This window comes from Chenopodium quinoa, unplaced genomic scaffold (assembly GCF_001683475.1).
Source record: "Chenopodium quinoa cultivar QQ74 unplaced genomic scaffold, ASM168347v1, whole genome shotgun sequence".
NCBI lineage: Eukaryota > Viridiplantae > Streptophyta > Magnoliopsida > Caryophyllales > Amaranthaceae > Chenopodium > Chenopodium quinoa.
In genome coordinates, this window is record NW_018742306.1 from 129,912 (window position 1) to 142,855 (window position 12,944).

A 12,944-nucleotide genomic window follows, 5' to 3' on the forward strand; every position below is an offset into this window, starting at 1 on the left:
TGATCACGTAAAGCAGGGAATTCCAAATTCCATAGAAAAAATAAAAATAAAAGAGAGAGAAAAAGTGGATATCTGGAAATATTTTCTAATTATAAACATTTTTTTGTTGTATTTCAGTTGAAAAGGAAAGTACTTAAATTAATTAAAACAGATAAGATAAAATAAAATGGAAGATTTGTGCATTTGTCATTGTTTTATTTTTGAGAGAGAAAAAAGGAGCGCGTTAAGAGGACGGCTTTTAAATTAAAATTCGTATAAATAAGATTTGGTGATGCCCAAAAAAAACATGGGAGGCATGTCTGTTTTTTTAACAATGTTTATATTGTTGTGTGTGTTTATGTCAATTGTCATCATTTTATGAGAATGACGTCTTTGGAAGAGGGTGAACTTAACGATTTTCTTCTCAATGGAAAAGCCGATGTTTGTTGTATATAGTTGTTTGTTTATATTATTATCATTTCATATATTTTTTAAGTTGTGTGTCGTTCAAATGTGTTGCGAATAAAAATTTTGATAGTAAGTCACAGTGGACAATATTATGATAGACAAGAAAGTTAAACTATTTTCAACAAAACTAACGATAGCATGAACTTATAGTTGTTAAGTTGCAAGTATTCATCAAAGTAGCGAATAGTTGTCCAGTATAGTTGGTTTAAGATTAGTTGTCATAATAGTTACTCCCTCCGTTCCATAATAATTAACACGCATTTATAATTTAATTATGATATTCACTTCTCTCACCCTCCATTGCCTCCATTATACTTTCTTGCTTCCATTAATTTACGATGGTCTCATCTCAATTGTCTCTCTCACCTTCGTATATGTCCTTTTCTTCATGTATTGCTTCAATTCATAACTCAATGGCATGCCATCTTCAAGCTTTATTCATACTCCATGTCTTCAAGTTTCAAATTTTTAGAATTTGTAGCCTTGCACTTTTGACACCTATAGGTACTTGTAGTACAAAAAGATAGAGTAACATATTTATGAAAATTGCTCAGAATTACTAAGATGGATTTTTGTGTTATTTACTAATTTTGTTTTAAGTGCCCATCAATTTGGCCAAATGATTATTATTCCGTAATTGTGAATGATCTTTTTGCCTACTAGCTGCGTATTTTGGCATCTTGGGTTGTATAAGGAATTAGTGATGAGTCGCGGTGCTTCACTTGAATTGTGAAAAATGACATCGAAAGGGTCAATGTAGGAGTTTCTAAAGAATCTTCAAAGAAAAATTCACAAACATAGCATGGATTTCATGACAAAGACAATCAAAAAGAGAACATTTCAAAAGGACATAATTCACGCATAAGTTTCACGTCATATTTCCATGAGATACAAATGCAATTAGGTTCATGAGTTAATGTGGATTCGAGGATGAGAGTAAGAAAAAGGCCGGAGGAGAAAAGATCCACCCCAACCTTTACCCGATTCAATTTGACACAATGCTGCAATCCAAAGGCAACAATACATTTATACATTTACCGTGTTAAAGATTCAAAAATAGACAATTTATTTATTTATAAATTTCTGGAAACAAGAAAAAGAAACCAAAAAAATAGATAATGGTGGGATTAATATGGCGTGACAATTGATTTTTGACAGTACATTTTGTTAGTAGAATGAGTGGAATAGGTGGGACCGTGTATCAATTCGTTAGGCATGAGACATGCAAATATACTAAAAACAGGCAGCAAAGCACCAGCAGATACTAATTCAAAGAAAGGATTTCACGTAAGGTGAATGGCCGGCAAATCACATACTGCAAGTATACATTAAATCAATTGGTTGAATCCTTGCTACTAAATTTCTAAACAATGCCGTCTCATTTTTTCAATCGACAACTGTTCACGTAGACTTGTAAAGCTAACGCAAGAAACAGGCACAAATGCACAATTGGTTGAGTTTTAGCTTCTTTTTTTTTACACTGGTCTGGAAGATCAAACATCCGGGAAGAACTGACGCCCCAAGTCTCACTTTGTCAACATCCACAAACAACATGCTAAGATTATAAAACTAAGCAATACAAAACTGTGAAATACAAAACTGTTCATTTATCAGAAACATGATAATACAATCAAAATGAACTAAAATCAGAATCAAAGCTAAAATAAATAAATAAAGACAGGTCCTAATCGATTTCAGTATCAGTTTATCAATTTTCAGCAACACTCCAGAAAAGCTCCCTTTAGAAGAAAAGAAAATGGTACTTGAAAATGGTACTTATCTCCAAGGCCAGAAGCCTCTTGTCTTCTTCATCCTGTTGTCAAGAGTAGGGAACTCAATCATGTTGTAGGCAAGATCGAGAACTATTGGATTCCTTGGGACTGCTTGGAAAGCTGGAGGGAAAGCTTCAATCCGGGGAGGTACTTTTGTGTTGGAATCACTGACAGCAGGCTCGTACACATCAAGTTTCTCAGCAAGGAGTTTATCCTGTTAAAATGAAGTCGAGTGAACTATAAGATTATTTATACACCAGCATACATAATATGTAGACCAGTGGACGATGCCAATAACCTTGTCTTTCCCTCCAAAAACATAGTGAGCACACATATAACCATGATCTTTATGCAAAGCTTAACAAACCCCAAACAATAAAATTCATTTGAGTGGGTGGTGCTACACCACACAATCCAAAATATTCAACTCGTTTTAAGTCGCCAGATATTGATCAGAGTTAGTAACATAAGGCTTCAATGTGGCTTACTTGACTACATATCCCCCAAGCAATAGTGAGACACCTTGTAGCACACAAGCTGGGCAACTATTTACGATCAGGGAGAAGTATGATATAAATCTCCCCCCCCCCCCCACAACGCACACACACCCCCACGCTTTTTTAGGTCGAATACAATTTTTTACTGCAAGCACATAACCCCACACACCCCCACCCTTTGTTAGGTCGAATATAATTTTTTACTGCAAGCACATAACCCCTTTGACCTTGGGATTCAGCACCTAGGTACCTTTTATTTATATTATACACTAGTGCAGGGAAATGCTTTCAAAGTAAACATTTCAAAGAAGAGTAAACCATAATTTTGGTAGAGACAAACCTTCTTATCAGCCCCAGTCAGAGACATATTTGATATCTTTTTAGAAAGCTTTTCAGGAATCTTCTGCTCTTCCAAGATTCCGGTAGCATGCTCTATACAAATGTTTGATCTGCACTGTTGATGTAATGCCTTCAACTCTGCCATCATTCCCTGTCATGAAGAAAGTGCACCAATCAACCTTCTGGCAGTTATACTCACTAATCAATAAAGCTACAATTTACTTCACCCAAAAAAAATAAAAAATAAAAAAAAAACATACAATTTACAGTTCAAAGCAAGGATACAAGATAAGCAGTCAGCAGGTACAACAAAATTTCCTAGGCATCAACTTTGACGTTACACACAAAATCCTTCCATCAGATATTTAGTTCTCTTCCAGGGAATTCTGTAAAGTAATACCCCCAACATTCTTTTCCTCTAGCCTCAAAAGAGATATACAGCACAAAGCATCTGCAAACATGCTGCGATTCACATGATGGTAAACTGACCTGTTCACTGTTTTCCACGCTCTGCAATTTTTGTAGTGCATTCTCCGTCACAGAAAGAGCACGAGAATATAATGCATAAGCTTCAGCTCTTTTTCCCGCCAAACTGTAGGATTTCGCCAGGTAAAAGCACCTTCAAAAATTGTAGTGCGATGTTAGAAATTACTAATCCTTAACATATTCTGAGAAATCCAAATACTTATCAGGTAAACTATCATGACAGCATCGGCAGCAATAATCAAGGAATGCTCACAACACTCCCTGGGAAGCAGAATTCACATTTACCCCTTGCATGCATATAGCGAAAACTAAAAAATAACCATGCACTTATTGCAATTTCTGTTTAGGTAAGCAGAACTTCACAAGTGAAAAAGAATAAGGAGTTCACACAACTAAGGTCTAACCTCTATAATGTATGATTTTGAAATGACTAAAGCACATCCCAAGCTTTTGTTTGAAAAGATATTCTATACACATACCTCAAGTCCTCACACCCACAAGGTATGGGTTTAGAAACCCAAGGGGAGAGGAGGGTATGGCTCATACCAAGCATTCGAGCATCAGATATGAAATAAAATAAAAAAATATACCTTTCTGCACGGAAAGCTAAACTTTTGAGAGTGCATTCCTCAGCAAATGCCACTTCTTCACCTTTACTATCCCTCCCAGAAGTGACTAAGTCAGACAAATCAGCTACATTCTGCAAATGATGACAGCTGAACATGATTTTTTTTTTCCATAACATTTTACATACTTGAACATATGGAATACCAACCACCATCATGGCGTCATCCAATCAAGAAATTGGTTTAAATATCCAAAACAAGTATCATTCTGAATGCTTACTTGTAATAGAAGATCGTACAAGCGAACTAGTTCCTCGGGTTTGGTAACTTTTTCATTTTTGTCATCACGGTTTCTGCTGAGTTTGCTCTTGGCAATACTAACTAAAAGCTGGTTTCGCTCAATGGTACGTTGTCCAAGAACGGCACTTACAGCTTTGTCAAGTCCATTCAATTCATCTTTCACATTTTCAGCACTCCCTGCAGTAACCTATGTGACAAAGTTTTAACCAATCATTATTTTGGACACTAAAAGCCACCCTTGAAATCAAGCCACAAAAAGACATAAAAGTAATCAACATGGTACCAAACTACCAGAAGCAATGCATACCAAATCATTGCGAATGCAACTCCTTGCATCATGATAGGCAGAAAAAATTTTGTCAAAGACAGCAAGTTTTTTCTCAGCTGACAGCGAGTCTGCAGTTGGACCCTGAATATCCTTCTCCAATTCCTGAGCTACTCACATGTAGAATTAAAAAACTGTAAATTATATAGGTTCAGATGTATATAGTGTAGGTTCAGAAAGTAGCAACAGCTAGAAGTTAAAGACAGACAAGATACTCCATCTCCAGAAGCAAGCTCTGGAAGAGCCAACCCCTTGCTTCCGTTTTATGCCCATTACTTACACATACCCTCAAGATAAACTTTGGGGAGAAATGTCGTAGATAAACCTCAACTATGGATTGACAGGGTAGCAAGTTAATTTAGTTTATTTTTTAACAAAATGAAGCAGATACAAGAGTTACTGCAAAGCAAATAAAATATAACCATTTATCGACTCCTTTCAATCAATCAAAGCCTTAATCCCATAAGTGGGGTCGGCTATATATAATTATCGACTCCTTTGGCGAATAAAATATTGAATGGTAGTAAATGATTAGTTTTTATTGAGTTGAAATAATACTACTAGCAAAGAGAAGGCTATATATAATAATATATACTCACAGCTTGTTAAATCAGATGAACACATCACTACTAATTTTTAAAGAAGAATGAGCTTATGCCTTTTATTTTAATGCTCAGCAAATTCCTAGTGAAATTAATCTACCGTGTACTTCAAAAGGGAAGCAGCCTAGCCACAAGATTAATACACAGCCACACAAGTAGGTGGAAAACAGATTGGGATCTGATTCCCTTGAAGAAAACAAAACCGAAGGAAACATATCAACAGAGAGACAATGCACTATGCAAAAGAGAACAGAAGACTAAATGAGAGCACAAACAGAGAATTATTATTGAATCCTTCTCATCCTTGTATTTTTATGGTTTGGAAGTTCCATTATATTAACTGTGCATTTTCAAGCCAAAAGCACAAAGCTGATTTTGATCAATTTGTAGTATATTTCGGTCATGTTTCTCTAACAATGAGCAGCTAATTGTTTTCCAGGATTTATTATCAAACTTTAGCTATGTAATTTGATAATTAACTTAGTTTTGGAATTATCTTTGGTGTTATGATTGAATTATTCATCTATAAAATTGATGATTAATCCTAAGAAATTCAGGTTATAAAATTATGCAAAGATAATCATGCATTGTGATTAAACCAATGAATGCATTGTCTAAGCTTTGTTTATATAGGCCATGTCACCAAGTCAGTCTCAATTGTGAACCAAAGCTCATAGCCTAAGGCACCTATATCCGTTTAATTGCAAATTAAACTAGAAAATTAGCTATATAATTAGTGGTGAATCAAATGTCCTTTCCAATTACTGATTGATCCCCCGGTTACCCTTATCTTGACCATTTAGATAATATAGTTTCTACTCTGTTATTTGTTTTAAATTAACTAGAATCAGAAACAATTTATTTAACTGGTTTTTGTCACTAACTCACTATCGATAAGGTATCCAAGTATTTGTCACTATCCTTTTGAACTTCTACACTTGTATGAATACGATTTAAAAATTGCTATCAAGCAACAACATTAAAACAAGAAACATGGAGCTTTTAACAAGGATATGCACCATTGGAACAACTAGTAAGAAAGCTCCAAAATAGTGCTACTTCAAAGCTTAAACAATACTCTACTGACCCACTTCAAGAGTGATCTTTACCAAATATTCTCAAAGAACCAGAATATCATTGTATCTTGTGTGCCATGAAAGGTCATCAGACAACAGCCAGCAAATAGCTCGAGAGTGCTAGCAGGCATGCTACTTTTGAACCCATAATTCATGGTGATCAGGCAGAGAAGAAATACCAAGCCAACATTTTCAGGGATCATGAGTCTAGATATGATTCAAAAAAATCTTCAGGGACAAAGCTCACGAATGCTAGAAAAGTATATTAGTTGAACTATGTTCTATAAAAGATAATGACTACTAACCTTTTAGAATGGAAACCCTAGTCTTAGGATTGGAAATTGGAAATCGGTGTCCCAGCCAATTGAACTCTGTCATTGAAGCAGCTTGTTGAGACCTTGCCTCAGCCATGACAGCCTGCATATACAAAGACAGTTATAGCTCCTTGAAAGACCTGACTGTAGTCTGCAAATAGGTTTAAGCTCAATTCAACAGGATAAATCGTATGTTTAAAATGATTGGGAAAGTAGCAAAGCACCCTCAACAGATGCATATCTTTAGGGATTACACTATTCATGACATTTAAAGATCTAGGCTGACAACTCTTACTTTATAAAAATGAAGCATAAATCCAAGCTACAAACAAGTCTGATACATGTTTTTCAAAAATTTAAGGTAGCTTTTCAAGCTAAAAGTTCAAATCACAGAAAAGCAAACTTACTTCCAACTTGGATTTGAAAAGGTCCAATGCTGGCCCCTCCATTTCACCAATCTGCTTAAGTTCTGAAGCTTGCAGGTTGGACTGGCCTATTTTGTGTAAGCAGTACCTAATACTAGGCTCTAGCTCTTCCACACGTTCACGACACAGAACCTGATTTTCAAGGTCTCCATACTTCCCAAGCTCTTCATAGACAGCCCTGCATTGTTTACATTACCATAAGAGTTATGCTCTGTTTAAATAAAGTGACAACACCTATGTGCCCCCATCATACATAACATTCCTGCAGCATGCAGCCTAGAGGCATGTGGCTTCAAATTAAAACCAACAAATGACACTAAGACAAATATTCTAGCATCTTCAGATGTTCTTGAATCATTAATGCCATAAAAATCATGCAGAAGGATATATTTCATAACAAAATAAGATTTTTTTTTTTTTTTTTTTTAACAATGACACCACTAGTCATCTACAAGCTAAAGACACTATAACGCACCTGGCACTCTTGAAATTCCGTAACGCCATGTCCCAATTCTGATCTTGCTCGAACAACAAGTTACCTTTCATATATGATGCATAAGCCTGGTCACAGTGAAACACATGTTCAGTTCCAATAGTAAGTAACAAAAACTTCAAATGCGATGTTGGTCATGCAACCTAGTTTTCTTGAAAAACATACTAAAACATTATAAGTTTAAGTCTCAATGCTGCTTGACAAATAATGCAGGAAAACAGAAACTAGTACCTAACTGCAGCTTTGGCAACTAAATATGAATAGCTCCAAAAGTGATTAAAGTATTCAAGGGAATTAAACAATCCTTCACTTGCCTAACATCACAATCAAGAGCATATCGCTCAAGACTATATTGCACTCTGTTCATCCTATGTTTAAAAAATATGGTTGCTTCTCCACAGTCTCCAATGCATACCTTTTTTTACCATTAATTATTCATCACTCACTCCATCTTTAATTAGTTGCCCTATTTGCCTTTTGAAGGTCAAATTTCATCAACTTTGCTCAATTACTTCTACTATCATATGAGAAAAATTATACCATAGGGTATCTTGTTAGATTCATTATAATGTATACTTCCAAAATACCAAATTCTTATAATTTTCTATAAAATGCTATTAAAGAAATTATTGATCAAATGTGTCTTGGGAGATTTTGAGAAAAAAAAATTAGGCAACAAATTGGAGAAAATAAGATCATCAAAAATGATTTCTTGCAACCAAGATCTTACATGATAAATATTATGAATTGGTGAATATCAATGGCTAAAGTTTTGGCTACGAAACATTTCTTGTAGGAAGGTGAAATGGGGAGGATGGAGGATAAGAGTTATAGAAAAGTTATCAATGCATACTTCTGTACTAGCATTACACAAAATCCACTACATGTAGTCCTTTATGCAATTGTCTACGTTAAATTTTCTACAAAAACCAGTACCTAGACAGCAATGATGTAATAAAAGTCCTAGAAATACATTTTAAACTAAGAGATGTCCAAGGTTCACACGACATGGATGTCAAATAAAGAATAACAAAAACACAGTTAAAAAGGTAAATGAAGCTTTATCCAGCAGTAAAAAAAACAATTAAAAAAATTGTGTCGGATAGCACAGGCTTGCTTGGAGCTTATCAGCCACAGCTATAATAATCCTCACCTTCACAAAAACTCACAAAACGGCTTCATATGTCTCTTCAAAATGTCATGGAAAGTTCTACAAGTGAAATGGCTATAGAGAGGCACAATGAGAGGATGGAGACTGGAGCTATTTCAAGATGAATGTCTCTAAAAGGGACTTGTATATTTCAAGATGCTTATCAAGCAAAATGACTATAGTGAGTGGCATAATGGGAGAATGGAGACATTAGATGCAACTAGCGCATCCAAAAGATCATTGGCGTTGTTACCAAACAAATGGGTTCACAAATCACAATACTACTTCATCAGTTAAGCCATCCTTTATACATCCAAGAAAGTATTAGGAATCGCAACACAAAAGTTTCCTAAGTATAATCGAGAAGCATATCAAGGAACTTCCAAAGCTATAAAGAAGTTACATTCATGAGCACAGAAACAAATATGTTGACTAGCAAATTTCAATAGAAGTTCAGAAGAACAATTTTAGGAGAGGAAGAAAATGGCTCTTTAACCCTTGGGCCTCGAAGAAAATTCATGAGATACATGATGAGCTGACATAAAACTATGTCCACAGGCTACTCAATAAAATTAGAATAAAAGTTCTACTGCTCTACATAAACATGGTTGCTAGAGTATCAAGACTTGATTTTCAGTCATCTTACCAGCTTGACAAAAGTTCACACAATTCACTAACACCAAAATAAAATTTATTAAACATTCAAAGGAAAAGAACCCACTGCAACCCAAAAGCAATACAATTTAAAAGTAATATATGAGATCAAACCTCAGCTTCCAAAGAGGTTCTGGAATCTCCTTTGAGTGCACAAAGTTGTGCAAAAAGAGTAGCCCATTTTACAGCCTTCCTCAATCTGCCAATCAGATAGATGCGTTGGCGCCCATTTGGACCATCCGGTAGTTGTCTTTTCTCCATGGCATGGCTCCATGCCCTTTCAGTTGTATAGAGTAGAATATGGAGAAACCTACAGACAAAATAAATTCAAAATAAAAGAAACTTGCTTAGAATTGCACAGCACAGCAATGGAAACATTTGGCAGAGCCGCAGAGCACAGAGACCAACGTAGTGTAAGCCACATACATTCCACACTTAAGGACAGTGATTGAACAATTAGTTTAAAAAAAATGAAAATTACCTTACATCAGTAACAGTGCTCTCAGTAATAACTTTCCGGCTGTATTTATTACGGCCATGTGTAAACTTGAGGGATTTATACAGCCTTCTCAGACGAGCTGTACAATACCGCCTACCATTCAAACATTCCAATCAATCAATAAAAGCACCTCAATCACATTAAATATATACAGCATTCAATTCAACACAAGAAAGCCTATACCCTATGTTCAAGAGATAATTAGGTATCAAAATGTCACAGAAAGACAGGCTAACAATAATCCATTCTTTAATTAATTCATTCTAATTTATTTAAAAGATTAAGACAGATATTCAGGTCTAGACATGAAGCTAGAGGACTTCTGATAAAGATAAGTTATGTTAACCCACCACATTAATGATCTTCGCATCACATGCTTTACGAAATGCAAGTTTACAACTATTTAAAAAATATGCTGCACACAAACTTAATACGGAGTATCACTTATTCAACATTTTTACCCCCATATTTTTTAATATTATTAACTTAGAGCTTGTCCACTATAAGTAACTTTTTTTTTTGGCTGTTTATTATAAAGATTTTAGTGTTATTTTTCAATTTTTACAAAACCAGTACGAAGCTACTTTTGTTGTTGCTAACTTTAATTTTTGAATACCTATTTTTAAATCAAAAAGAGAAAAAGAGAAAAGAAATTGACTCGACCCACTTCATCTTCCTTCACAACCATAGTTGACACCCCTAAAGGCCTAAAGATCCTGAACCATTGGCAGCCACCACAGCCCCTAATATTGACCATCAGGATCACTCCTCACCCCCTCTCCCCCTCTCCTCCAAACTATTGTGTCACCATAAAGCCCTTTAAAGTTGCAACAGCACCTTCACCTGTTTCCCTGCTTCTCGTTGCCTCTTGTTTTATCTATTTCATATTCCTTGAATGCCTAGTGTTTCTCTAGCAGGCGATGCCCACCACGGTTAACCACTCCACCCTATCTAGCATCCTCCACTGCCTGCCAAACGTAATGCACCTGCTATACTGGTTGTGACCTGCTGTAGAGTAGTGGTGGAGGCAGACATGGGTGCTAAGTATATGGAAGGAGTGGGCAGGGCATTTCAAGGGGGTGAGGGCATGGGGCACAAGGCAGAGTTGAAAGCAAGGTCTTGTTTCCAAATCATAATTCATAAAACCACTATAAGTGATTTTCCTTTTCTGCAGCGATTTTCATAAATCAACAAGTTGTTTTCTCGAGCAGTTAAACTGAAAAGGATTCGTTTCCATCCTCCAAAACATAAGAAACGAAAAACACAAAATCTACAATGCCGAACAAACCTTAGGGCCGCTTAATTCCAGTCCAATTCAGTTGTTCCTAATTTCCTTCTCTCATAAACAATTCATTTCAGCTCCATTTAGTTCAGTTCAATTGTTTTCAGGAAATCGGAAAAGACCCTAACCATGAATTGCAAAGCATACCCAAGTTTGACAAGAAGAAAACCACTTATACATTGCCATGCATTATCACTCACTGGACTACAACGAATTCATGCAACATTCTTTATCCCACTAGCCCGACAACTCTAAGTTGTACAATTTCAGAAAATCAAGCAATATCAATCTCAATTGTTTTATTGAACAAAGAATTTCGACAAGTGCAAGTACCTATAGCGAGTGTAATCGCCATGGCGCAATCCATGCTGCATTTGGGCAGACTTCAAGAGCTGCAAAACTAACATCGTCACGAAAATCAAACCAAATATCAGAATTACATGCGTTTCAACAATCATAATCCAAGAAACGAAAAGAAGATTAATACAAGTATACCATTAATGGAGAATTTAGGTTGATCGGAACCAGTCGATTTTTGGATATCGATATCCATTGACGAAGCTGAATCGTTTACTTTCGCCATTCCTTCAATCAAATTATCAAGGAATCAGATCGATAATAGGTGAAATTTGATGCAATTGGCAATCAATATGAATAAAATCTGCAATTAGGGATTCGATAAACCCTAATTTGGTGCGAATTAGAAAGAAGTAATTGTCGATACAATGTAATCGGAAAATAGAGTGTGAAATTTACCTTGATTGTACGGATTCTGGGAGCAACTGCAACGTCTGCAATGGTTGTGTAATTGTGTTTAGAAAGAATTCTTTGACGATACACTACGATACTTGCGATGATGATTAACCCGGCTATATTCGGGTAATCGGGTCCAGCTAAAGAGGAACCAGAACCAAAATCGGAGTATCTGATAAGGATTCCAACGATTTTCCTAAATATTGCTTAGGAAATTTTGAATTTTAATAACACACAAAAAAAACAAAAAAAAAACAGGAACATGGTTTCTAACATTAAAAAAATAAATAAATAAATAAATTACACCCAAAAAATTCACAAAATAAGATCTTTTGATGAAATCCAGTAATGGGCTCCATGAAATACATGTATCACAATTTTGTTGGCTGAAAAAAAATTAAAAAAAAATGGAAGAACAATTCGAGTAACCCCATTTCTCTTGTTTTAAAAAATAAGAATAATCTCAAAAACTGTTACTCCGTATAATTTATATATAGAGAGTAAAGGAAGTATTTTACTATATGTAATATTATTGCACTACAGATGAAAATGAGAAAATGAAAAAAATGGGGTGAATTTGCAAATGCATTTTACCGTGTATTTATAGTAGAAACATGCTACTTCTACTAGCTATACACAAGTCATACATAGGTTACTAGGTTTGGAAAAAATTACCTATGCGTTTAATGGTGTTGTCTAAAAGATCAGTAATTGTGTGGCATTCACACAATGACACAAGTTACTCCATAACAAAAATAAAGTACTTAAGGAATAAGTAACTCCATTTGTTCATTACTTCATTTGAATAACCCCTTTCTCTTGTTTTAAAAATGAAACAATAATTCCACTTATTTAAGAAAGTAACACATATTTCTCATTCAAGTAACCTACATACGCGTAAGCAGTGGCGGAGCCACTATAGGAACATGGAGTTGTCCCCCCATTTTCAAAAAAAAAAAAAAGA

The 12,944-nt window shown here is 35.3% G+C and overlaps 1 protein-coding gene across 1 annotated transcript; it reads right to left on the bottom strand.

The window, feature by feature from the left end:
* Positions 1-1,900: 1,900 nt before the first annotated feature.
* LOC110686881 (signal recognition particle subunit SRP68-like) lies at positions 1,901-12,143 on the bottom strand. Its single transcript, XM_021863494.1, has 14 exons — positions 11,984-12,143; positions 11,723-11,812; positions 11,561-11,627; positions 9,928-10,038; positions 9,561-9,756; positions 7,625-7,710; positions 7,132-7,327; positions 6,716-6,827; positions 4,715-4,842; positions 4,388-4,594; positions 4,132-4,241; positions 3,545-3,674; positions 3,057-3,206; positions 1,901-2,433 (listed from the first exon to the last, which is right to left on the bottom strand). Exons 2-14 carry the CDS (start codon positions 11,808-11,810, stop codon positions 2,224-2,226), a joined length of 1,791 nt encoding a protein of 596 aa, XP_021719186.1. The 5' UTR covers positions 11,811-11,812; positions 11,984-12,143; the 3' UTR covers positions 1,901-2,223.
* Positions 12,144-12,944: the final 801 nt, after the last annotated feature.

What these genes read in the sequence shown, in the direction of transcription:
- LOC110686881 (XM_021863494.1), bottom strand. Translation starts at nt 11,810, where the DNA reads ATGGCGAAAGTAAACGATTCAGCTTCGTCAATGGATATCGATATCCAA. An exon ending in GGCGATTACACTCGCTATAG is followed by an intron (nt 10,039 to 11,560) that starts GTACTTGCACTT and finishes TTTGAATGGTAG; the next exon opens with GCGGTATTGTACAGCTCGTC. An exon ending in AGCACTGTTACTGATGTAAG is followed by an intron (nt 9,757 to 9,927) that starts GTAATTTTCATT and finishes TTTTGTCTGTAG; the next exon opens with GTTTCTCCATATTCTACTCT.